This window comes from Pundamilia nyererei, unplaced genomic scaffold (genome assembly GCF_000239375.1).
Source record: "Pundamilia nyererei isolate P.nyererei 1_Seehausen unplaced genomic scaffold, PunNye1.0 scaffold00070, whole genome shotgun sequence".
NCBI classification, from domain to species: domain Eukaryota; kingdom Metazoa; phylum Chordata; class Actinopteri; order Cichliformes; family Cichlidae; genus Pundamilia; species Pundamilia nyererei.
Window position 1 is genome coordinate 2,977,118 of NW_005187471.1, and position 25,917 is coordinate 3,003,034.

The 25,917-nt window shown below is 40.6% G+C and overlaps 2 protein-coding genes across 2 annotated transcripts; one reads left to right on the forward strand and one right to left on the reverse strand.

Annotated features, from left to right (window-relative positions):
• Positions 1-976: 976 nt before the first annotated feature.
• Positions 977-8,189, reverse strand: LOC102207795 (ERH mRNA splicing and mitosis factor). The gene is made up of 4 exons (XM_005736769.2): positions 7,808-8,189; positions 5,870-5,957; positions 5,182-5,302; positions 977-1,261 (listed from the first exon to the last, which is right to left on the reverse strand). The coding sequence occupies exons 1-4, from the start codon at positions 7,808-7,810 to the stop codon at positions 1,159-1,161; spliced, it is 315 nt and encodes a 104-aa protein (XP_005736826.1). The 5' UTR covers positions 7,811-8,189; the 3' UTR covers positions 977-1,158.
• On the forward strand, positions 8,145-19,457 carry psen1 (presenilin 1). Its single transcript, XM_005736767.1, has 11 exons — positions 8,145-8,208; positions 9,586-9,672; positions 11,065-11,426; positions 11,773-11,914; positions 13,169-13,236; positions 13,331-13,551; positions 14,358-14,456; positions 16,637-16,729; positions 17,525-17,701; positions 18,528-18,646; positions 18,858-19,457. The coding sequence occupies exons 2-11, from the start codon at positions 9,637-9,639 to the stop codon at positions 19,011-19,013; spliced, it is 1,473 nt and encodes a 490-aa protein (XP_005736824.1). The 5' UTR covers positions 8,145-8,208; positions 9,586-9,636; the 3' UTR covers positions 19,014-19,457.
• The last annotated feature ends 6,460 nt before the right edge of the window (positions 19,458-25,917 follow it).

The following is a 25,917-nucleotide window of genomic DNA, read 5'->3' on the forward strand; positions in this document are numbered from 1 at the left end:
CTAATTACAGAGTGCAGCAAGAGTCTGTTTAACTTAAGTTTACGAGATGGTAGCGATACCTGCTGTGATGTATAGCTTGTAGACGGTGCTGACAAAAAAGACAAGAGGGCAGAGGTGAAGGTGCTTAAAATTTTCATTTGGAGTGAACAGAATGGACAAGATTAGAAATGAGTACATCAGACGGACAGCTCAGGCTGAGAAGTAGGAGACAAAGTTAGACAGACAATACTGGACATAGGATGTTGAAGGTGGATGTCAGGCAGGAGAAAAAGCGGAAGACCACAGAGATGTAGTGGAGGAGGACATGGAGAGGGTTGGTGTGACTGAAGAGGATGCTGGATAATGTGAGATGGAGGCTCTATTAAGGCTGAAAAATAACTCCAAGCTATTCATTAATTCAGTCCCTGCATCTAGTTGGGCCAAGTCTCACCTCTAATAATAATAACAAAGAAAAAAAATCATGAAAATCAGTCCGTACTTTTTGAAACCCCCTTTTTTAAACACAGAGCTTATTTGCTTTTGTATTATTGAGCCAAAACTGGAAGCCTCACAACGTGCAGGACTGAAAGGCAAATTATCATTCTCAGCAGCATGTTTCTACATTTGACAAATTGATAGCAGAAGGGAGAGGGGCAGAATAAATAGTGCAGAAAATGAGGAACAAGGCAGTAAAAGAACGCAACTACAAAAAAGAATAATGTAAACAGAAAAGCAGCGGCAAAAAGGGGAAAACTTCACGAGTACTCTAAAGTCAGTCACTATTAGCACTTTTCAACAGCTGACATGCTGTTCAAGAGGGAGTGTAGATGAAAGACATTAAGAATAAAACTAGTAAGAAAACAAAAAATTCCACTAAAGGAAATACAACAGAGATAAAAAAAATAAATAAATAAAAGATGAGCAAAATTCAATTCAAGAAAGAAGAGACAGAACACAGAAATACAGAACATAGGACAATAAGACGAGAGTCTGGAGTTTTGCTATTTAAAGGGAAACTTTATTAAGTCCAACAATAAAATACAAAATACATCCCCCCACATGAGATGAGAAAAAAAAAGTCAAAAACTTCTGAAAACAAGTTACTTAAAACTTTTAAAACAAGTTCAAGACAGGAAAAATAATTCTGATACCCCCCCACTCTCCACCTCCTCAGAAGCTTCACTGCGCTGCCTGCTGAGCCTGACGCCGCAGCAGCACGTAGATCTTCTCTTTGATCCAGTCCTTGTTGTACGGCTGGTACGTCTGCGTGTCAGCACGATACCTGAGGCAGCACCAAAAATTAAATTCAGTTTCAATGTTTTTCTTTTCCCCCCCCTCTGGTTGGCCCAGGATCTTCAGTTTTTTTAATGAAAACATGCAACTCCTTATTTTTAAAAACACCCAACATGAGCAAATAAGTGACCTAAGTAGCGACTGTTCTTCTAGATTTGTCTTTTTGCGAGCTGCGATTAGCTCAGAGGAACTCAAACAGAGTAATCTTGCCTGAATAAATGAGCTTGAACTCCCCAAATTAAGAATAACAAATTGCCCTAAATCACCTGTGGGCAGGTTATTGCAGCTGGCTTGTTCTACATCTCTATAAAGCTTGATGTGGTTTTCACTCACTGCCACGAGCATTAAAAAAATATTAATAGAAACACTGATGCTGGGATGTGCCTGTTCCTGCCAAATGCAGCAGAAAAAAAAGCTGGAAACAAGCTCTTTTTAGAAGGCGAACTTACTGCTAAAGACTTTGTTTCAAATCAAACTGTGTTAGAAAACTGCTGGAAATATCCCTGCAGGGTTGCTCTATGAATTATATACATGTTTTGGCAGCTTTGTGATGGAGAAATCTAAATGAAGGAAATAAGAAAACCCAGCAGATGACAAAAAGATTGAGGGAAAAAAAGGACTGTCATTGATTTGTCATCATCAAAAGATATGGGTTCTAAATAATTTGAGGACAGATTTTAGCTCGAGGAGGGGCTGATCTGTTTTTCTTTAAAAATACAAAACATCAAGTGTGCCATTATAACTATAATATCTTTTTTTTTTTAAGTCTGTCAACATTGCTCATCTAAATTCTTACACCTGAAGGGTGTACAATGAAATGAGATTAATAGGTTAGACAGTTATTTTCTATGTCGCGGGTGGCTCTCTTTTTACCTGGTTAAATCGCCATGATAACTTATGCTGAACACATAACCTGGGGAGCAGGTTTGGTTTTAAAATAGTGTGAAAGTGACACGTTTTCACTGATTCTTTTACTTACAGCATGCTGTAAGCACAATATAGATCCTTTGCTGGAGAAATAAGTTTATATGTGCATTTTGTTAAGCTGAACCTAAAAACAGTAAATAAAGTGCAAACTGGACACCACATTGTCATGGAAATGCACTTTTATTAATTTTGCGATGCATAAATTACATAAATGTTGTTATATTCGGTCCTAATCTGCGGTTAAGCCTCATTTAGCCTGGTGGAACTGCAGCTACTAAAATACAGAACACACAGCAAGAATACCTGTTCAATCAAAAAAAATTATTTCACTTTGATCTGCCGAGAAACTAAAGTGATTTCTACATCTCCTCTATCAGGCTGTGGGACAGCAGCATTTAATATGTTAATGTATCTGGTTAAAAGTTTTAGAGCTCTAATTTGCTGCTATCACTTTAGAATAAACAGCATCCCTGAGAGCGCACTCAGAGATAAAATAATTAACTTGAATTAAAACACATTTCACTGCTCTGTGTGATGAATCCAGAGATTAACGAGTTTCTGCAGCATTCATCTCATTTCTTAATCACTTGTCTTATTGCCCCAAAAAGTTGATTCTGTTCATTTGGCTGTACTGTTTTCGGTGGGTGAAATGCCACTCATCCAAACGACTTATTCAGTCTCAGTCTCTTATAAACAGTAAATTTGCATAATGACTTAAACTAGCACCACTGATGAATGATGGGCTGTGAGGTTTGAAAGCCACAGAGATGTGGTGTCTAGAGAAAATGCATCTAAACTCTTCCGATACTCCTGACACACAAGGGATCACTAAAGATTTTCGCTTAGGCAGCACTTGTTCTTCATCCTTCCTGGACTACCTGGAGCATAACACATCCACAAACATCCCCAAAACATGCCGCGCTAAAAATTGGTCCACCACAAGGATCCGGTCCCCCGACACAAACCTGCCATGATTAAGACATCAAGGCAACGAAACAACCTTTGGCTAAGTGGATAGCATGACACAGAAGAGCTAACTCATCAGGCCAGGGGACTCTGCAGTCTATTTACACCTACAGGCCAGCGGCTACTATTTCAATGATAAGGATGTACGCATCCTGGACAGGAAGGAACGCTGGTTTGAGCGCAGAGTCCATGTACTGACCTATCCACCCATCTTCTTCCGCTTATCCAAAGCCAGGTTGCAGGGGGAGCAGCCTAAGCAGAGAAACCCAGACCTCCCTCTCCCCAACACCAAGGTGTTTCCAGGCCAGCTGAGAGATATAACCTCTCCAGTATGTCCTGGGTCTGCCCCAGGACTTCCTCCCAGTGGGACATGCCCAGAACACCTCATTCAGGAGGCATCCTTTTAAGATGCCCGAACCACCTCAACTGGCTCCTAACGATGTGGTGGAGTAGCGCCTCTACTCTGTTCCATTCCCGGATGGCCGAACTCCTCACCCTCTCTAAGAAAAGGGTTAGGCTACCCTTTGGAGAAAGCTAATTTTCACTGCTTTTATCCACAATCTCTTTCTTTTGGTCACTACTCAAGGCTCCTGACAACAGGTGATGGCAGGGACGTAGACTGACCAGTAAATTGAGAACTTTGCTTTTACTCTCAACCTCCTTTTCACTTCGACTGACCAGTACAGTGCCCATATCACTGTAGCCACAGCAACAATCGGTCTGTCGATCTCCCGTTCTCTCACTTGTGAAAAGAACCCAAGATACTGCCCCAAATGGAGGAGTTAAAGTAACTGGTCACTGACCAGAAGTGGGCACTCCACCCTTTTTCCGGCTGAGGACCATGGCTTCAGACTTGGAGTGCTGATTCTCATTCCTGTGCGTCACACTTGGGTGCAAACCACTCCAGTGTGAGCTGGAGGCCACCACAAGATGCCAAGGCAGCCCTGGCAGAGTCCAAAACTCACTGGGGTCTGACTTATTGCCAGTTATGTGGGCCAAGTCCTTCAGGAACTCAGGGCGAACCCTATCCACCACAAGGGCCCTGCCACCAAGGAATTGATAATATGCCTCAGTGACCTCACATATATTGCACAGAAGTCCAATAAGAGAACACAACTCGAATTCAAATCTGGTAGGCCGTTCTTCCCAGTCACTCCCCTACAGTTCTCACCGTCGTTACCCACGTCAACATTCAAGTCTCCCAGTAAAAAGAAAGAGTCTCCAGGTGGAGCACCCTCAAACACTCCAACCCAGGGACTCCAAAGAAGGCTTGGTACTCTGAACTGTCGTTCAGCGCATAGGAGCAGACAATATTCAAGACCTGTTCCCCAACCAGAAGGTGCAGGGAACAAACCCTCTCACCCACTGGGAAAAACCCTACTGTACAACCAGCAAGCCGAGTGGATGCTAAGATACCCACCCCAGGCCGCCGCCTCTCACCAAGGGCAACTCCCGACTGAGAAAGAGTCCGGGCCCTTTCCACGAGATTGGTTCTGGAGCCTAAGCTGTGCGTGCGCTTAGGTGAGCCTGACCTTATCCAGCCAGTACCTCTCAACCTCACACACTAGCTGAGGCTCCTTCCCCACCAGAGAGGACACGTTCCATGGTTCCACGGTTTATAAGGTTGGGGAAACCTGCATTCAGCTCAGATTGACAAAGTCATTTGAGTGATGAAACGATTCCTCCACTGAAAACGCTACATCCAGATGAACAGAATCAACTTTTTGGGATTTCTTTACCTGGATGATTGAGCATGCATCAAGACTTCTCTTTTTTTTTTAGAACCCCACCCCCCTTTTTAAATCTGTCCTGCCCAGCAGATTTAGCAGGCAGAATCATGAACTGAATGCACTGATGTGGCAAACACTTTTAACACTCTATTGACTCCTCTAGTTTTTTTTAAAAAACTGATCATTCTGTACCATTAGTTAATTATGCTTTGCACATACATAGGTTTAGAAGACATACACAGGGCTGGATATGACAAACAATTTAATAATTTAACATGAAACTTACACCAAACAGCTGAGGTCAGCCAGGTCATCAATAAAGTCAAACAGCTGGCTGATATCGTATGTTATCGACGGACTGTTGGGGTTCATTCTCTTTAAATGCTCCTCATACATCTTGCATACACCTGTGCAGGGGAAAATATGCTATGTTACACTCACAATGAGTAAATATTTCCATATTCACTTGACAATGTTTTGATTTCTAATGCAAATAAGGAATACCTTACAAAATAAATACCTGAAAAGTCTATGATTAGAAATACTGCAGTAAAAATAATAACATAACAGATTAATTCCTTCCTAAAGTCAAAGAAAGATAACTGTGCTACTAGAAACAGGAGATTATTACCATATGAAATGCTTATTTGACAATTACTTGTCAAATGACCAGAGTTTACTGGACAGTTTTAGTTGAACTGCCTGACCACTACAACCAAAAGTTTTCTCATGTAAGTAAACACAAGTTGCATACATGTCGGGTGAAAATAACCAGTTTCCCTTAATATTTTAACACTACAGACTCAAGATAGATAGGAAACATCATGGAAACTTCACTAAGTTTGACTAAAATTCCAGGTGGATGCACGTAAGCTGTGTACATGTAAACAATGAAAGCCTGGAAGTGTGGAGTGGAATTACATATCACTGAAAGAAAAGGCAATACACAAAAGAACAAAGAACCACCAGCTTACCCTCCATACACTCATTGACTGACTCATAATCAGCGTAGGTCCTTCCCTCCGGCCTCTTGGTGGGCTGTACCAGAAGTATGGTGTGAGACTGAAAAACAAAATACTTATTGTTAGTCTGATAATACAAGTCACCTTCTCAATTCAACATCTTCAAATGTCTTTTTTGTTAGTTTGTGGGGGTGTACTTCTGTGTGAATATAGAATCTGAGGCAAAAACAGTTTATAGTTCTAAGAAGCACAAAAGTCAATATTTGCTCTGACCATCTTAGGCTTCTTGTCATGTCTTTGGGAATAGCTCTGCAGGGCTCTTTGAAGGAGATTCAACGCCATTGTTTGGATGTTGGCTACTTTTTTTTTTCCCAATCCATGTCAACATGATACAACAATGCTTCAGTAATAATGAGGCCTGGGCTCTGGGGAGGCCAATCCATGACTGATAGTGTTCTACAGTGTGTTCTTCTACCCAGGTATGCTTTTACTGTATTGCTTGTGTTTTTTTGGGTCATTGTCATGCTGAAAAATTAAGGTGTTGCCAATCAGATGCACTGCTGATGGTTTTACGTAGTAGATCAACATCTGTGCTAATTGTGTTCATAATTCTATCAAATTGGACAAATTTCTCAATTGTACTGGCTGAAATGCAGCCCCAAACTGCAAAACACTCACTGTGGTCACTTTCTCCTGAGTCCTCCTCATATTAATGATAATTTGTACAAAAAACGTAAAATTTTCTTCATAAGACCTGTTCCCACTGATTTTCAGTCCAGGTTTTGTATAATATGGAATACCTCAGCCTTTTCTTCCTGTTTACCCATCTTAAGAATAGCTTCTTATTACCCACCCTTCCACTGAGACCACTTCTGATGAACCCAGTGAACAGTAGATGGAACAACTAAAGGGTCAAATGCATTTCTCAGATCCTGTGTCGGGTCTTTGGTGGAATTATTTATTTATTTGCTATTTCTTAAGGATATAACTTTCAGATATCTGGTCTGAAAGTTATATCCTACCACTTATTTTGTCAATTTTCTTCCATGCACTCTGCACGGCATGCTACGATATGCCAAGTTTTCAGCTACTAACTCTTTGTAGTCATCTTGATGGTGCAAAATTACTATTTTAACCCTGTGTGAGACTGGAGGACTGCTGCTCAAGAACCCCTTAAAAATAGTACAGAAGTTTCTGGCTGACTGGAAGCAAAACATAATTAAATGAGGAGTGGCTTAAGACTTTTGCACAGTTCTGTCACTTACGTTACTAATTTTCAAACATTTTTACTTTTATTTAATGTAATTGTCTTTCAATATAAGGCACATTGAGTATTAAATAAATAACTACATTACATTCAACAAATACATTCCATCTGTTATAATCAAGTTATTACACATGGTATATTAAAATGCAATATTTTGGTTTTGTTTGTAAAAACTACGCAATTTTAGAATCTTATCTGGCTCATTAACCTAGAATGACTAATTCTCATGAAAATTTAGGACTGATGGAGGAATATTAAGAACAGTGGACATTTTTGGGGGCCAACCACAACAACAATTTAAAAAATTGACAAAAATGTTTCAAAATCCAAACGGCCCATTTTGAAATGAATTATAAACAAATAGACCTACACCTAAGCCTACAGCAAACTATTCGTCTAAGTGCTAAGTAAAACTATCTTTAGGCGATAAGCAAGTGGCAAAAAACTGTTAATAAAAGTAATTAAAATAATATTTTCGCCTCAGGCTGCTAGTCTCTCAGTCGTGAATGTGCTTCATGTCTTCAGAGGTTTGTTGGAGCCAAACGCCCACTCATGCTAACTATGCGTTACAAATCGTTTTTACAACAAACCCGGCTCTGCTGAAATGACCCGCTAAAACCGACGCACTGCTTTTGCTCTTCGTACAAATCATTCCTGCAAACAGTGCATCAAAACGTACTAACCATGTTTTCTGACGCTTTTGAGTAGCTCTCTGCAGATTTTCTTAGCTCCTTGCGTCGTCTCCTCTGTTACCCGGAAGAACAACCAGCTGAGAACAAAATGCGCTATTTTAATTCAAGCTATTTGTTTCGGTTTCTTATTACTGCTTCGGTATGGCGATAAAAGCTAACATTTCATCCTTAGAATTTATTTAATTCGACGAGGTTGGCAAAACAATAAAGACTACAAACAAATCTCGAACTGTTTTTTGATCCTGAACATTCGCTGACTCTACAGGAAGTAGTTTGCAGCAGCGGCCGGATGTATTGCGTGAACACAGGAACAACAAAGAGGAGAAAGCACCCGGGTTTAAACCCGACTCGAGAACCCCCAAATTAAGAAAATTATCTTGCGTTCATAGCAGGTAAGTGTCTTTCTTTTAAGGGACCTTTTCAGGAACCATTTGAAATTTGGGTTACGTAACTTACCCAGCGCTAACCACCCGCAGCGGTCGCAGCCTGCTCTATCGTTATTACATTATTGGCTATCGTTAACTAGCCATTTTAGCGAATCTCCAATTAAAAATGACCTCTGTGAGTAGTTATTACAGCTAGATAATCAATGTTACAGCTTACTGGTTTCTCTCTGATAGGCATGTAAAGTCAGCAAGAAGAAGGGATCAAATAATACAGATTTTGGATTTCCCGGCGTGTAATCAGCAGCGTGAACGTTACATTCCCATAGATGTTTTATTTTTATTTTTATGGCCTTCAAAGATATCTTCAAGTCTTCAAGTACAGGTTCAAATACAATTCTCACGAGTCTCTGTATACACAAGAAGAGTTACTAATCAGCGTAATCATTCTTCTTGTATACAATGGCTGTGAAGTGAACACTGCCCTTGTCTGATCTCCTCCCCCCAAAATGTGTGTGTACATACACACACATTTTGTATATATTGATTGATTGAAGTTCGACCAAGGCTAATTTGTGGCTCAAATGTTACCTTGACATATCGTGTTGTTATCTCTTAAAACTGAAGTCTTATCAAAATCTATTTCCTCCTTATTTTACAATAAGAAAGGCCTCTCTGTGGAAAGATAGACACATCGACATAATTCAGCACAATCAAGGTTGTTATTTAAGCCTGATATTTAAGTTTATCCTAGTATTTAAAATGTTTTAATTAAAATGGAATGACTGATAAGTCTTCGAAACGATTTCACAGGTAATATTTTTGAGAAATAACTGGAACTGTTTAAAATATGAGAAGAATGTATTTTTTAAAAAAAGTGTGAAATTGTCTTTTAAAATGATTTCCAACTCTGCGAAACACTGAATTCCACCACTAAGTAAATTCCTACCACTTAATTAGTGCAACTTTAGTATTTTATATGGGTCTTAGGTTTTTTAACATGCATTTTTAGGTTGGCTTTTAACATTTTTACAGTGGCCAGTAGACAGGAAAGTAGTTAAGATGAGCAGCAAAGGGCTGTGGATCTGAATCAAACCTGGGCCGCTGCGGCATATGGTTGCATGTTCATGCTGTGAGCTATCCGACACCCATATTGGTCTTGTGTTTTGTAACAACATGCACACGCAATGGAACTCTGATATTCACTGATATTTAACATGTTTTCTGATTAATTTACTTTTGTCACTGTCCCTTTCATTTCACATAACAAATTTGCCTAATCTAGTTTATAATCTGCACAAAACATGACTCTCTCTGTCTTTACACGCTTGATTTATTCCTGTGTTGGTGGTTATATGTTCTATTGACCCATTTCTCTTTCATCAGGGTTGAAAAGTTCCGGTTTGCATGTAAGGACAAGAGTCCACCGAGCCAACAATGGCGAACAATGCAGAGGATATCGAAAACAATATGGTCAGTATGAAATAAAGTTTCACAGTGGCTCTAATGCTATATCCGTCTATTTTAATGTAATGATTAATGATTGCCACACAAGAGTCTCAGTAAGAGGGAAGTAAAGTTTCGTAGTCATTTTGTAACGTCATGTGCTGTTGAGTAGTTTTAATTGAATCATTTAATTTGGTCTCTGTTACAGTAAATTGTCCAGGACAGGGTGATTATATTCTGATAAGGAGCAGTGTGTTTCCACTGACAGCACAACCATTAACCTTTAAATCATACATAGAAGCTTTAGGAACAAGTTGGCTTTGTGCTCTGAAGTTTGCTGTTACTGTAAACAAAGGCATTTCCTCCTTCGTGGAGTGAATAAGTCAAAGTCCCTTTTTACTGTCATAGTGCACTTAACAGTGCTTAGCCTTGTGCTTTACAACAGTTGAACTCATACACTGCATCTATATTTCAGCTAAGGGAACACTTTGTTTCTGTCTTCCAGCCAGATTTGTCAGAGTGACAAGTCTGGCTAGGAAGGGCGTGCTGTTACAGTATCACTACATACCTGGTTAATTTATTCAGAAAAGCAGTCTGTATCTCTTTTGTCCTTGGGACCAATATTGGCCTAATTCCCAGGACTGAGACACAAAGCAGCATACCACACAGCGAGGTCATTTTTGCACAGCAGCCTGTTTAAAAGCTCTGGCAGCTTTCACTACTCAGATCTCTGGAGACGCCTCCTGTCTTCATTTCTGTGTACCTGGTACAATTGCTTCATGTCTAGGCTGCCGCATGTCTCGACTCGTCTGGCAGCCTGACAGTTTTAGTTCACACAGTCTCCTTGAGTTGCGTCCTTATTTTGTCCTGACGGGACAGATCCTCAGGGTGAGTGGGAACAAGCACGCTGCTGTTATCCTTGGAGCAAGAGAGGCGGTGAGCCAGTCAAGTGCACATATGGATCATCTGATAACATTTAGTTTTAATCTTTCACATTTTGGTGTGCATTTGTTTTCAATTTAAGCAAATAAAGTGGCTAAATGAAAACATTTAATTTGCCAATATAAAGAAGAAACTACTTTTGGCTGCTTCTGTAATCATAAGGTGGTCACCACAGCGTTCCTGGCACAACCCTAAAGGGATTTGTGTCTCCTCCTGTGATTGATCTGGGGATCTTTCATTTGTTAGGCAAATGTGTACACCACTAGACATTTGTGTGGCAAAATCTTAGTTCAGAGATTTCATTATTTATGTGTAAGATACATTTTTTAACTCTATCATAGTAGGTAGGGGCTGATAAAACTGTCTGAGGGAATTTTATTTAGTAACGGGAGGCATAACTGTGTGTGTGTGTGTGTGTGTGGTTGTTTGTTTGTTTGTTTTTCACACATTTCAAATATGGCTCTTTTCCTGCATCAGCAGAACCAACAGGAGGCTAACAGATCCCCAGATTCCACCCAGAAACCACAAGAAACTGGTGTGCCCAGAGCGCGGTCCAGAGGAGGTTCAGCAGCTGGTGCTGGAGCTGGAACTGGAGGAGGAGGTGATAGTGGCGGTGGAGGAGGTGGCAATGGCACCAGCCCGGAGCAGAATGGGCAGCCCCCCGCTGCTCCCGCTCCAAGAGTGGTGGAAAGAGAGGAGGAGGATGAGGAGGAGCTGACTTTGAAATACGGGGCCAAGCATGTCATCATGCTTTTTGTCCCAGTGACGCTTTGCATGGTGGTCGTCGTGGCAACCATAAAATCTGTCAGCTTCTACACCCAGAATGACGGGCAGAGATTGTAAGTGCTGTGACCCATTTCACACTGATTGTAATAGGGAAATGAGATGATCCAAGGCTCACATTAGAGCCTCTGTTTGAATGACATGCAGTGCAGGTCAGGAGAACTGCCACTAGGTATAGATAATGTAATGTGCTTGTGTCCATCCTTTGGGCATGTAGACAGTAATACGTGTAGCTTTGTTAATGCTTAAGATCTTTATAGAGAGCCTGAATTTGGCTCAAACCACAGAAAGATAATCTTACATATCTTTAGTTTTTCTGAAGACTTTAATGCCCCTGAATCATCTGCTCCAAAACTGTAACTGTACTGTGTGTGTGTGTGTGTGTTTAATCTGTCACTTCAGGATCTACACACCATTCCCTGAAGACACAGACACAGTAGGACAGAGAGCCCTCAACTCCATTCTGAATGCCACCATCATGATCACTGTAATCATCGTTATGACTTTGGTGCTGGTGATGTTATACAAGTACCGCTGCTACAAGGTACAGATTAACACCTCTAACATCTTGCTGCACCACGTATATAGTCTTATTAGCTGCACCCTAGAGTGTAAAAACACTTAATCTTTCAAACCTTTGTTACAGGATGTGTTTAAACTTGTTAAAGTTGGAAAGACATAGTTTCACTAGGAACATAGTGTTCGTGATAATTTGTTATTTAGCTGTACGGCTTAGATAAAAAAACAAAAAAAAAACAAATACAGAAATCTCCTGTGGAAAAGCGCCAAACACAAAACATGTTTTAAGTTGTCTGTCAGTTGGTGTAGATCCCCAGTCAAGTTGTAGAAATATGATTTCAGGAACTGTGACTGTGTTAGAAACAAAATAAAGTTGGTAAGGTGTGGCTCGAAATCACTGCTTCCTTTATCAAAGCTCCTTCATTATTATTGAAAGGTTTAGTTTTTAATCAATACTTGACTTTTGCATTCATAATTTTTGTTGAATTAGCAGAGAGTAGTTATAAGAAACAGACACCATTGTTTTCCCTTTCCATTGCTAGAATGCACAGCATGATGGATACATTTACACATTGAGTTGGAGACTAAAATAAAAAATACAGGGATTAAGTGTGATGAAATATATAGCAATTTAATCATGGAGTGATCACAAATACAAATACAGCTCTCATTGATGCTGTTTTCTGCTTGTCCATTGTGTTTCCTGTGGTCTACCTTGTATTAAACATGGCTTTGCAACATATATAAAAGTAAACCGTCTGAGCTAAAAGCACAGGCTTCAGACTGCTGCAAACACAGATCAATTTTTGCTATTCTTGGGCTGTATGTGATGGCAATAATACAACATCTCTCATACGGTCATCTCATGAACACCGCTCTGTAACCACAGAAGCCCCACCCACAAACCTTCTGCTGGCAAAGCAAATGCAGCTATACTACAGGATAAGTGGTAAGAACATGGACTGGAGTACATCAGAGAACCAACTCCCATTACATGAGATTTTTAGGGTGGAAGAAATGGTAGCAGAAATTGAGTTGAATGAGTGTTGGAGAAAATGTGAGCCACATATTAGTGACCATAATCACATATTTTGGTCATACCCTGAAGTAAAAATGTTTCAGGAGGAGAGATTAAAGAGACTCAAATTTTCATTAAAGACCCAAAGGCGACTCCTTTTGGGTCAAATATTGTAGTTTAAATCAAATTCTAGATACAGAGTCTTACAAGCACAGATTCGGTGAAATATTCTGTAAATAATGCGGATTTTTGTTCTCACAGGTGATCCAAGGCTGGCTCTTCCTTTCCTCTCTCCTCCTGCTCTTCTTCTTCTCCTACATCTACCTCAAGTAAGCCACACAACTTAACTTTTAATGCAGTTGTTACAAACATTTCAAAGTGTCAAGCAGTTTAATTCATTATGCTTTCACTCTGTCCAAACAGAGAGGTTTTTAAGACCTACAATCTGGCCATGGACTACGTAACCCTAGCGATAATAATCTGGAATTTCGGAGTGGTGGGGATGATGTGTATTCATTGGAAGGGACCTCTGCGGCTCCAGCAGGCCTACCTCATCATGATCAGCGCCCTGATGGCCCTGGTTTTCATCAAGTACCTGCCAGAGTGGACTGCCTGGCTCATATTAGCTGTCATATCTGTCTACGGTAAGTCTCGCACGCTGCTTTTTGACCTCTGTGTTCTTTAAAGTCTTCATCAAACCTTTGAAGATGTTTTTGTGTGCTAATGCCCAGTCATCTGGTTTCTTTTAGCGGTTGCGCTGGATAAAAGCATGAAGGGGGAAAAAAAAGCTAAACTTTAAAATGTCACTTTTAAGATATATAAACTTTTGATTTTTAAACAAAAACTTTTTAAGCAATTGAGCCTTTTCTATATTTTTGATAAATGAATAAACTCTGAAATAAAACCTAATCTTGACCAATCCGTTACACCTTTAACTAAACACCGCTGTGCAAATGTATTCTTACTTATAGGAAAAATTTTTCTCTCTGCAGTGGTATGTATGCAAGTGTCGAAATAACTCATTGCTAGAGGGAAGAATGTTTCTCAAGAGCTAAAACGTTTACAAAAGTACTTGAAAATGGGGTGAAAAGTCTGTGAGGAATGGAAATGTGGGGGCAGAAGGGCTAAAAGCCAAACCTGATATCCAGAGAGCACACACAGATGCTCAAACTGTCAAATCAGTGGTGGCAACAAGAAACACATAGATAGATTAGGAGTCAGTCACAGAGGAATTTTTGAGTTAGTGTTCCAGGCTTAAATCAATAAACTTTCAATAAACTAGGAAATAAACCCTTTAGAGATTTGGGACTGCCAGAAACTGTGCATGTTAACTTAAGCTCCTGCCCCTTGTTCATAGAAGATATCACATCAGGTCATTTGGCCTCTTAAAGAACCCTCTGTTCAGTAGCTAACATCCTTTTTCTGGCCTCTGTCGTCTTTTCTCTTGCAGATCTGTTGGCAGTGCTCTGTCCCAAAGGGCCTCTGAGGATCCTGGTGGAGACTGCTCAAGAGAGAAATGAGCCCATCTTTCCAGCTCTCATCTATTCTTGTAAGATGGACAATGTCCGCAGGCCTACACCACTACATTTAGTAACATTTTATTGCATTAAAACAAAGATGGGCAAATGAAATCCTCAGTACCTTTACTTAAAATGTTATTTTTCTTCTCATACTTAAACTCTTTCCTCTTCTGTAAGTGATTTAATTTCATTTTTAGCATTTTAAATGATTTCATATGTAGATTAAGAAATACCAATTCTACTCTAAATGTAATGTTTCCAGTGTTTCCGTTGTGTTACAGTTAAATCCATGACTTGCTGAACAAACACAGTTTTTGTAGCTTTGGACCTGTACACCACCACCACCACCACCACCACCACAGTGGATTTAATTTCAAACAATCGTAATGTTTTTAAAGTGCAGATTTTTGCTGATATTTAAGGGGTTTTAAAAGCATATTACATCAAGAACTTAGGAATTACAGGTATTTTTATACACAGTCCCCTTTCTTCAGTGGCTCAAAATTAATTGGACTTTTAAATGACAGGAGAGAATTCATCTCTTGTTATTTCATGACAAATTAAGCAGACATAATGCCTAAAATTGATTTAAAGAGGTAAATTTGTAATTTATAGCTTAAATAGCACGGTAATATAATTAATTTCATCACTAAGAAAACAACTTTGCAACGTCTGCCTGAAGAACATTCATCAGGAGCTCGGCACATTTGTTAAGGTCTACAATCAGGGGACGCCTTCATAACCGGAAATACAGAGGGTTTACAACAATGTACAAAACACTGTTTACGCTCAAGAACAAAACGACCAGATTAGACTCTCCCAGAGTCCCAGTTCTGGAAAAAAATCTTTGGATAAACAAAACGAAGACTAACTTGTAACAAAATGATTGAAAGAGAAAAGTATGGAGAAGAACACAAATTGATCATCTGCCAAAGAAAACCACATCATCCGTCAGACATGGTGGAGGTGGTTTTATGCCATGGCCATGTCTGGCTGACAATCGGGTCACTAGTGTTTAATGATGATGCGACTGCTGATAGAAGTAATAGGATGAATGTGAAGTGTACAGGGCTGTAGTAGCTGCTCTGATTCAGCGAGATCTAAGAACTAGCAGAGCTTACTTTTCATTTACTGCAGATTAAACGGAGAGCAGAAAGACCCACACACATGCAGCATTGAAGGTAGCTATAGCAAAGGCCAACATTTAATAATGTCCGTTGATTCTAAATATCACGGCGTCATTAACTGCAAATGATTTTCCTCCAGTTAGTAAAAACAATCATTATATTTTACATTATGTCAGTTTAATTTGAGCCTCAGAAAATGTAGGACTGTATAAAATTGGCTGCAACTTACATGGTTAATACAACTTGCGTTAAAGTCCTTGAAATAAATCTGAAAGTCTGCACTTCAGTCACATCTCGATTGTTTTTTGGTTTAAAATTCTCTGTGGTGGTTTTACGGAGGCAAAACTACAAAAACATGTACACCAGCGGTCTCCAACCTTTTTTGCGCCACGGAGCAGTTTATGCCCGACAATATTTTCACGGACCGGCCTTTAAGGTGTCGCGGATAAATACAACAAAATAAAACTAGTACCGGTACCGAAACAAAGAAGATTTATTCATAACACACGTGAAAAGACCCAGGAAAACCGAGTTAATGATAAAAACGATAACAAAATGACGCTGAAAACCGATAAAAACCCTGAAAACCATACATTTCACACCTGAGCCTCTACTCTCATGGCCCGGTACCAAACGACTCACGGACCCGAGGCCCGGGGGTTGGGGACCGCTGATGTACACGTTAAGGACCTAATTGTGTATAGTCAGTATCACACATCCTGCTTTAAACAGTGAGACCTTAACCAATCACCTCCATTCAAACACTCAAATGTTTTTAAATATCATCAGAAACTTCAGCTACCTTCAGCACAGTTATTTCTAATGAAACTTCTTCTGCTTTCAATAGTTCAAATAATCTTAAATTTAAGCTTTGTTTTAGAATGTCTGCCTTCCCTTAAACAGATGGTGTTTCCTTTAATGGACACTTCAACTTCATATAGTGCTTGTTTTTTTGTTTTGTTTTGTTTTTTTCAGCTCATTTTAAGATGTGTTTGTAGCACTCTAGCTTCAGCTGTTGCTAACTTATATTTACCTTTTAAAGGCTCTTAACACAAACCGATCTCCCAAACCTTCTTCTCCAGCTACGATGGTGTGGCTCGTCAACATGGCGGACACAGACAGGCCAAATAGGAACTCGACAGAAGCAGCTTCGCCTCAACAAGAGCCTCAAGAAGGTAACTAACAACTCAAAGAGATGGACTGCGCTTGACTTTGGTGCTCGACGGTAGGGCTGTACGATAAAACGATATATATCGGATGACGATATAAAAACGTCTATCATTTCATTTTACGCTATCGTTTGTTTCGTGGTGTCGCAAAATAAACTGTTTACGGCAATATTTTTTCACCGTTTTGATGGTCACTGTAGTGGCTATATTCATTTCTTAAAGTTCTCTCTTTCTCTTATATTTAATATAACCACACTACGGACGGACAAGCGACTGTTTTTATGCGGTGTCATTAGCAACAACGGCGGTCAAACCATCGAGTCCGCTTGTTTATTTTCCACATAAACCTTTCACAATAAAGCTCAAGATCCTGTTGAGACTTTTCAAAATAAACTGAATCACGTGAAAGAGTGTGCAGAGTATTTACGGATGAGAAGCAAAAAAGAGCCGTCAGGTGATAAAAAATAAACCTTTGACTCAAACGTTAGAACAGGCTTTTCCCCGCAGCACACTGTGTAATAAATACAAAGAAAACGGCGGCCGTTACATCTTATGTCTAAAAATGTATAGTTTCATGCATCTGTTAAAACACTCGACTTCAGGTACAAGACGCCTAGCTGGAAACACTTCACGCAAATCGAGCTGCCCGAGATTCACAGAATTTACAGACAATGTTAAAATTTTGTGACTTATATCGTTATTGGACGATAGATGTTTTATATCGGGATATGAGATTTTGGTCATATCGCACAGCCCTACTCGACGGTTACTTTTCAAACCTGACTGGTATCTTTTTTTCAGCACCAGTGGCATCTCCGGTCCCATCGAGTCCGTCACAGGATGATGGAGGTTTCAACCAGTCCTGGGTCAGCCAGCAGGAGCATCGACTGGGGCCGCTCCAGTCCACCGAGGAGACCAGACGGGAAATCCAGCAGATGCCCTCAGCGCGTCCTCCTGTTGAAGAGGACGATGAGGAGAGTAAGTGGTGAAACAATATTGAACATTATGGCCGACTAATGTGTGGTTACTGCTGGATCTTATGTAGTACTAAGTACACAGGGCAGATGGAAGCATAAACAGAATGTTAAGTAATGGAACAAGTATATTTACTAACGTTGGCGTCCATGCAGGATTGCAGATTTAAGCCCAGTATTCCCTGCAACTATGTGGCTTTGCAGCGGTGAATTATTCCACTCTATTCTACAAGTATTACTTAAAATGGGCAAAGATCCTACCTGCGTTTTCTGAAAACAGCTGCCTGCTGAAACATAAAATATTTTGTCGTGCTCCATAGAGTTGAGCATCATACTTTAAATCATCCAGATGAGCTATTAAGTAAAAACAAAACCCGTCAGGGTCATTTTTAGATTTTAAAAGTGTAAAAAATTGAAAAGCCGGGTTTGGTAATTCAAACCTGTGAATTCTCACATTGTCTGCTTTCTTCTTCTCAGCGTGTAATCATCAGCTTTCACTTCCCTCTTCTACTCAGACATTAAACATTTTAGGAATGTTTTTAAGTATTCCCTTTTCTGTGAAATTGAGGGCATGTGTGAATGGAAGTATTTTGGGACTGAGAAAATTAGGAAGCGATTATTCAAGGAAATTGCTAGTGTTCATCTCTGTGCTATATTGAGGCCAGTGCTCGTTTTAACTTAAAGCTTCAGTAAATATGGGGTGAGCGATCTTGTTTGTACAGTAATTACACACAAGGAAAGGTTTCTGTAAGGGTTATAGGGTGTGTGGCTGAAGCAAAACTTGTTTGAATTGACTCCACCCTGAATGTGGCGTCCCTCTGCCTCCTCAGGGGGTGTCAAGCTGGGACTCGGAGACTTCATCTTCTACAGCATGCTGGTGGGAAAAGCCTCAGCCACGGCCAGCGGCGACTGGAACACCACCCTCGCCTGCTTCGTAGCCATCCTCATTGTGAGTGATCAGCTGTTTATTTTGGTATCAAACTCGACTCACCGCAGTTTCAACCCTCTCTCGGTGCACAGTACCCACCCCCTTTTATGTAAACCTCTTGATTACATAATAAGCAATTTTTTGCCTCCTTCAGCGCTGATTTTGTTTGGTATACAATTACTCAGTGTGCTATTTCCAAAGTGTTTTATTTTGTCTGTCTCTGCCCCCGCAGGGCTTATGTCTGACTCTGCTCCTCCTCGCCATCTTCAAGAAAGCACTCCCCGCTCTGCCCATCTCCATTTTTTTCGGCCTCGTCTTCTATTTCGCCACAGATAACTTGGTACGGCCCTTCATGGACAAGCTGGCGCTACACCAGTTCTACATTTAGCAGGACGCTGCCCTGATAACCCTCACCCACATAGCTCTCCGGCCAACAACATGAGAGCAGCTCCTTCACAGCCGGGGAACAAAGAGCGATGCTGGGGCCCCTCCCGCCCCCACATCCCCTCCTAAGAGCTCATGATGCTGGGACACAAGTTGTTTTTTCTCTGCCTTTTTTTCTGGCACCGAAGGAGCGTATTCTCCACAACAGCTGTTCTTAAACCTTTGTATTTCTGTGTTAAACCAAGAAGCGACGCTTCTCGCTCGGCTTGGGATCTCATCTTCAGTTCGTTCGCTGATCAACAGCTTCAGGCGCAGTCCAAACCCAGTGGGAAGCTTTTACTTTTATTTATCCAGGGAAGCTTTACAAGAGCTCATCCGCTCCTTTCTCAGCAGTGCCCATTTTTTTTCTTTTTTTTGCATACACACAGACCCCCCCCCACACACACACACACACACACACACACACACACACACACACTCAAAACTGGGAGAAGCCCAGTCCAACCGCAGTCTTCTACAGCTGTGGCTTTACAGCAGGTGCCTTCCTCAGGGACACCTTAGCGGTAGCTGTTGAGCAAAGGGAGACGTGTTCATGAAATCTTCCTTTAAAGACTTTGAACAACCTTCCTGTCACATCTGTTTGCATTACTGCAGAGCTACCACTGGCCCCGAACTAAACCGAAGATTACCAAGCCTTCATCAAACGAATGGACACTCAGTGATGATAGTGATAATAGATAGAAATGTGTAGTTTGATTGTGTATAAGATATCAGTCACCGGAGTGTGCTTTTCTCACTGCTAAGAATGGTTAAAAAAAAATCACTTTAGACACGCAGAAGTCTGAAGCAGGTGTGATTTACATTGATGTACGCTGAAATGGATGCTTTGATCATGTGAGGCTCTTCCTTATGTGAATAGTAGAGACTTTTCTCTCTTGGACTGAATAATAAGTGTTATTGTGGCACCCATTACATAATTTCACCAAGTTTTCTGCCCCCAGTTTTAAATGGAATCAGATTTGAATTCGCAGCTCGTAGAGGGAGGAAAGAGCACTACAGTGACACTCTCACACCTGAGACTTGTCTGCCACTGAGGAGCTCTGCTGGAGCAGCCGGTGGTTCAGTGCCTTGCTCAAGGGCATTTAAGTAGTTGTTGTTGTAGGCCAGAAACATCCTTTTCTTTCTTTTTCCCTTGTCTTTATTTTTATTTTTGTTTTCCAACCTGTCGATTGGGATTGTAACCTGTGATCATATGGTCACAAACTCTGAACCTTTAGGCTATAGCTGCCCTCATGATGCTCGCCTGGTGCTTTTTGGAACTATGCTACATCGATACTGAAATGATTTTACTTACAAGCAGATACAGTTATGTTTTGTTTTGGGTTTTTTTTTTTTCCAACATATGCAGAAAAGAAACAGTACTTTTAGAGACATGACTGTATTCACTGGATTCCTGCCAGTTTATTAAAACCTGCGAGCGTGTGAAAACAGTGACAAGCGTCAAAACCTGATAAGTGAACGAGTGCATCTATTTCAATTTGACACCTCAATTTGCAAACAACTTAATCTCCACTTATGAAGCAGACTGCTTTAGTCGGATTAAAACCAAATACTTTCATTCAAAAATTTAAAAAAGCGATATGATATGTGTAAGAACAAAAAGCCTGCACATTACTTTGGAGGGTGACCAGCAGTTCTGTTATTCCACTAGAGGCTCATGCTTGCAAAGAGAAGAATTCAAGAGGTGACATTTTAAACAGACCGTTTTTTTCCCCCCTTTTGGTTTTTGGGAATGACCTGGGTAACTGGCTTTTTTTTTTTTTTGTCCTTCACATGCTTATGTGTGTTATGCAAGGTTCCTCCAATTCAAATTTTGTTCTTTTTTTTTTTTTAATAAAAAAATGAACAATAAAATTGAAAAAGCCTTTTTTGTTTTATTGTTGCTGCAGTTTCTTATCAGACATCTGCTTCTATATCCATTCTCAACCTGTACAAACGGTGGGACCACAGTTATAGTCCTGGAAGTCTTTGCTCTTTCTGCTACTTACAGTTCATAGCTAATGCATCGGGCCACCACCAAATGTATGGTTTACACCACAGCTGCCCTAAATTAACAGAATTGTGAATTAATGTCTCTGTATCTTGATTCTGTTCATCTGGAGCGTTTTCAGTGGGAGAAACATTTTGTCACTCATCCAAGTGACTTCTTCAGGCACTTGGATCAAATATTTAGTTAAGCAGATGAATCGAGATAGAAACAAAACAGGATATTTAGTCATTTCAGCACAAAAGCTATAAACTAGATTGTTCTCTTTTTCATTTCCGCACCCCACAAAGGTCAGGATCAACATCAACCTTCAAATAGTTGAAAAACACTTTAGCCTTTTTTGATTTTCAGTGAGCAATCCCTCATGAGATTGTCGCAGAACTACACGGGTCGGTGGGAACATTGTGGAAATTCCTCGGCGTGCTGGTAAACTGGCATCCCGCACTCAGCATCCCCTGATGCCAGCTGGCTGGCAGACGCAGTTGGCATGTAGCCTGGGGCACTGGCCGCTTTTGCTGTCACCATGGGGATTGTTTGGCCTCGCTGGCTGGGACAGTGGCAGTTTACAGTATGTGGCAGTATGGCAGTTTACCCAGAATATTTAGCCTCATACTGTGACTTACCTAACAAGCCCTCAGTGAGGCCTCCTCCTGGCATGCAAATCCTGCAGCTCGACCGGTGAACACCTACGAGTTAATTCCATTATGCTTTCCTTGCACTGATTCCAGAAACCTGCTCTGTTCAGATTAAGTTATACCCTGCACTTGAAGCTCTTTTGGGCTTCTCACCAAGGGGGAAAAAGATTCAAACTTATTTTAGCTTTCTCCCTTCAATGAAAGACACGCAAGTCTCATGTGCTGCACTGACATAGATATAGACACTGCAAATATTAAAAGTGAAAATGCACAAAAATTAGACTTTATGGATGTGCAAGTATTTGCTGGAAAAGTGCAGTAAATCCCCTCATAGACGTTTACACTATGAAGGGCATCCATAGTACCTGTCAGTATTTAAACCACTGACAAGTGAAGTGAATAACACTGATTATCTTTTTACAATGTCACCTGGAAAAGTTGTGAGATGTAACTCTGCAGATGAACAGTCATTAACGAGACTGAGACTGTCATGACTGGACAGCTGGGTCAGAGCATCACCAAGATGGCAGATATTACCAGGTTTTTCCAGCATCCAGTGATTAGTGTGTACCAAACGTGGTCAAAGAAAGGACAACCGGTGAACTGGTGACAGGGTCATAGGCAGCGAAGACTCATCAGTGTGTCTGGTGATGTCTGCAGATGATGTCTGCACAATAGAAAAAGAAGTAACAGAAACAGAGTGCATCTCATAGACCAGTCAGAGTGGAGCACAGAGCAATGGAACGTGGATGAAACCCACTGTGGTGCGTTCAAGTTTACCTGGGAAAGAGAAGGAGGCAGGATCTATGAGAAGAAAGCTATCAGGTGGAGGTAGTATGATGCTGGGTAATGTTCTGCTTGGACACACTGTGTCCTGGTACTCATAATGATGTTACTTTAATCTCTACCGTCTATCTAAGAGCTCAATACAACTGAGCATCTGAAACAGGGGTCAGGGGGACCTACACTACAGGCAGGTACTTTTAATTAATATAGATTCATACATAGGACACATTCATATTGGTTAATACTAATGGTAAGCCAGCAAGTAAGACTTAACACTTCACATGAAAGCTATAACTTTCCACATCCCTCTGTGGCTGTGGCTGTTTAAGCTCCTTTACTGGGCATGTGAGACCACAGAGTGAACTGAGGTAATCTGCCAATCACTGTCATCCTCTAATGGGAGTCGATTTAGCCAGGAGACTTTGTGGCTGTGTATCACACCTGTGCACGTAAGAGGTTTCCCAGGATAGTGCTAATAAGGAGATTATCGTGCAGGGAGGGACGTCTTCTGCATGTGAGACATGCAAGGAATTGAGGATTAGGCTTCGTTAATCGCTCTGCGCAGACAACAAGCGCAGACACTCAGCGGCACGGGAGAGAGGACACGAAGCTTGGACAAAAAGAGCAGAAAAGCCCGTAAAGGTGAATAAATAACCATCAGAGATGTCCAAGGACAAGCTGGAGAGCCTGGTGAAGCGTATGGAGGAGACGCTGTCGGAGATGGAGCAGCTGAAAACGCACTGCGGAAGGCAGAGCGAGGAGCTGAGCCAGCTGGTGGTGGAGCTCCGGCGAGAGAACCAGGAGCTGGTGGAGAAGTACAACCAGCTCGCTGTGGAGATGAAGGAAGCCAAGGAGATTATAGAACAGCTACAGGACACAAAATATGCCTTCAATGCAAAAGAAAGGCAAGCTCAGAAGCTCAGCAGGCAGCTCTGAGGGCCCACATGCAGAGTGGGAACCCGATGTGACCCAGTCCTGTAGGAAAACCAGACTGGAAGGCGAATGGAAAAAGAACAAAGTATTGCTCGTTGAAGATGATGTCTAGAATCTGGGTGGGCATGCAAAATAAACTGGGCACAGCTGTTTCCTTTAACATATAGAGTGAACATATGTGTACATTTAATGCCTGCGGCAGAGTGGCTGTAAAGCTTAGTAATTTGAATGTAACTTAAATCCTGTGGCTTAGAGTCCTTTTAAAGCTGCAACAAGACTTAATGACCAGGAATAAAAACCGAAAGTCTTTAAGAGATGTGGATGTGGAAAGTGTGGACTTGAAAATGGGTGAAGATTATGCACAGAGTAGAATTATGCTCATTAGATTTCTATAATTAAAACAACATTCCTGGAAGCTAAGATACACTTCCCTGTAAAGTTATTACAGGATAAAAGCCACTGGATATTATTTTTAAGTGGGTGGTCAGCTATTTTTGGTTGTGTCAAGGACTAAAAATAACTTGACTTGCTATCCCTCCCGCCCACAGAAAGAGTGCAAATACAAGAAAAACAGAGAAAATGTGCTTTGATTTGTTGTTCAGCATGTTTAAATTCTAAACATCTTATGCATATAAGACTGACAGTTGCTTGTGTTAAGGCTTTTTGCATCATGTTAATTTACAATTTTAATGGTTTTACACTGCATAAAAAAACTGATGTAGTCAAACATGTGCATTAAACATGCATTCTTTCTGAAAGCCAGCAGGTGGCGACTTCACTGATTTTGAAAGGAAGTCCGATTGTATAAAAGGTTCTGAGAAATGAGCCTGATTTTCACTTGATTTATTTCCTCTGTAAAGTTTTAATTGCTAGTTTAAAGTCTCAAGGAGCACAACCTCACGATCATTTTCAAGTTATAGTCATATTTAAAGCAAAACTAACGATATATCAGGGTACGTGTTAGGGTGCGGTGACTTTGTAATTGCTCTCATCATGTATTGTTTTTGGGGTTTCAGTCAAATCCACCCTTTGCCTACTTTTAACAAACCCAGATAGGGATGATCACCACAAGGCTTAAAAATCAATCCACAGAAACAGTCTGTGGGTGTGGCTGCCTTAAGCCTTCTCAGGCAGAGCAAAGGAGCAGACTCAGTGCTGACAGCTATACAAAAAAATCGTTCTCTCTCAAATCTAATTTGTGGCATTTTGTTGTTTTCTTGTACTTTTGTCCATAAGAGTAAAATTCCATACAGCTGTTTTGAAAAACATTTGACCAATCACATCTCTGCTGACATCTTGTGAGACAGCAATGACACACGTGTGCCTAGATTTTTAAAAAAATATTCCACAACTCTGACTTCAAATCATCTTCACCTGTTAATGTTCAGTTAATATATTCTACAGAACACATCAGGGACCTTAATTTGCCCTGAAATCTGAGCTCACTGCCGTGAATCACAGCACAGATCTTCAAACATGCACTGAGATTCATGTACTGTAGGTTTAAAACTCATGTCACAGGTGACCTTTTGCCTCCCACAGCAGGCACATCGCTGCCTTCAAGGACAAAACATATTCAAGATGATAAAGGACATTATTGTAAGATAACAACAGGAGACTTCAGTCACTGAGGTTTGCATTTTGCTTGTTTCACCTGACTGCATCCTGACTTTGGATCCTCTCTTCGATATTCCTCACAAGCTTTCTCAGTAGTTGAAATCCAACACTAATCAACACTCTGATTGTGAGTATGTACAAAGTGAGTGGTACTGCAAAAAGTTCCTTTAACTCTAGAGAGTTTTGCAGTGTTGAAACTGTAGAAGATATCAAAATTGTTTGGATTGTAAAAATACTTTAGGAGGAGAACAATATAGATTAAAAAAAAGGCCAGTTCAAAGACGTTCGTCATCAAATGAATGTTGGAACAAGCTTGTGTAGCATGCCTTCTTCCAATGACAACAACTCTGAGCTGCTTTGTTAAGAAGAGTAATAGTAATGACCATGTACCAAATGACAGTCAAGGTGATTTAAATAGTTTTTAATTTAATTAAAGTGCACCTATTACCCTTATTTTAGCTCAATATGTTTTTTGTCATCACTCATCCGAGTCACTTCGTCTCAGCTGACTGCAGGTTTCCTCAGCCTTCTAAACAGTACATTTGCACAATAACTGGAACCAGCCCACTGAATGAGCAATGGGCTCTGAAATCACTTCCTTGATCATTATTATGTAAAATTGTCGTGACTATTCAAGCTCATTTTTCATCCACGGTTTCTGAGAGTAGCGCTAGCTGTGTTGTGAGATATATAAGTCTGAAAATGTATATATATCAAACAATATCGCAATGAGTCCTTTTGCTTTTGATGGTTTAAAGTATATACGTTTACCAAAATAGGCTGCTGTGGTCTCTTTAAACAACGGCCTTACCAGTGATAAAATAAAAGCACGGTTGTGCAGTGTATAGGAAGCATGTTATTGTAAATGTCATACACTGGATTGAAGACAC

Excerpts from the sequence above, each read along its gene's own strand:
- psen1 (XM_005736767.1), top strand. The coding sequence starts at position 9,637 with ATGGCGAACAATGCAGAGGATATCGAAAACAATATG. Across the intron at positions 11,915-13,168 it reads ACAAGTACCGCTGCTACAAG|GTGATCCAAGGCTGGCTCTT; the intron begins GTACAGATTAAC and ends TTGTTCTCACAG. Across the intron at positions 18,647-18,857 it reads GCTTCGTAGCCATCCTCATT|GGCTTATGTCTGACTCTGCT; the intron begins GTGAGTGATCAG and ends CTGCCCCCGCAG.
- LOC102207795 (XM_005736769.2), bottom strand. Across the intron at positions 5,303-5,869 it reads AGTCAATGAGTGTATGGAGG|GTGTATGCAAGATGTATGAG; the intron begins GTAAGCTGGTGG and ends TCCCCTGCACAG. Across the intron at positions 1,262-5,181 it reads GCTGACCTCAGCTGTTTGGT|GTATCGTGCTGACACGCAGA; the intron begins GTAAGTTTCATG and ends GTGCTGCCTCAG.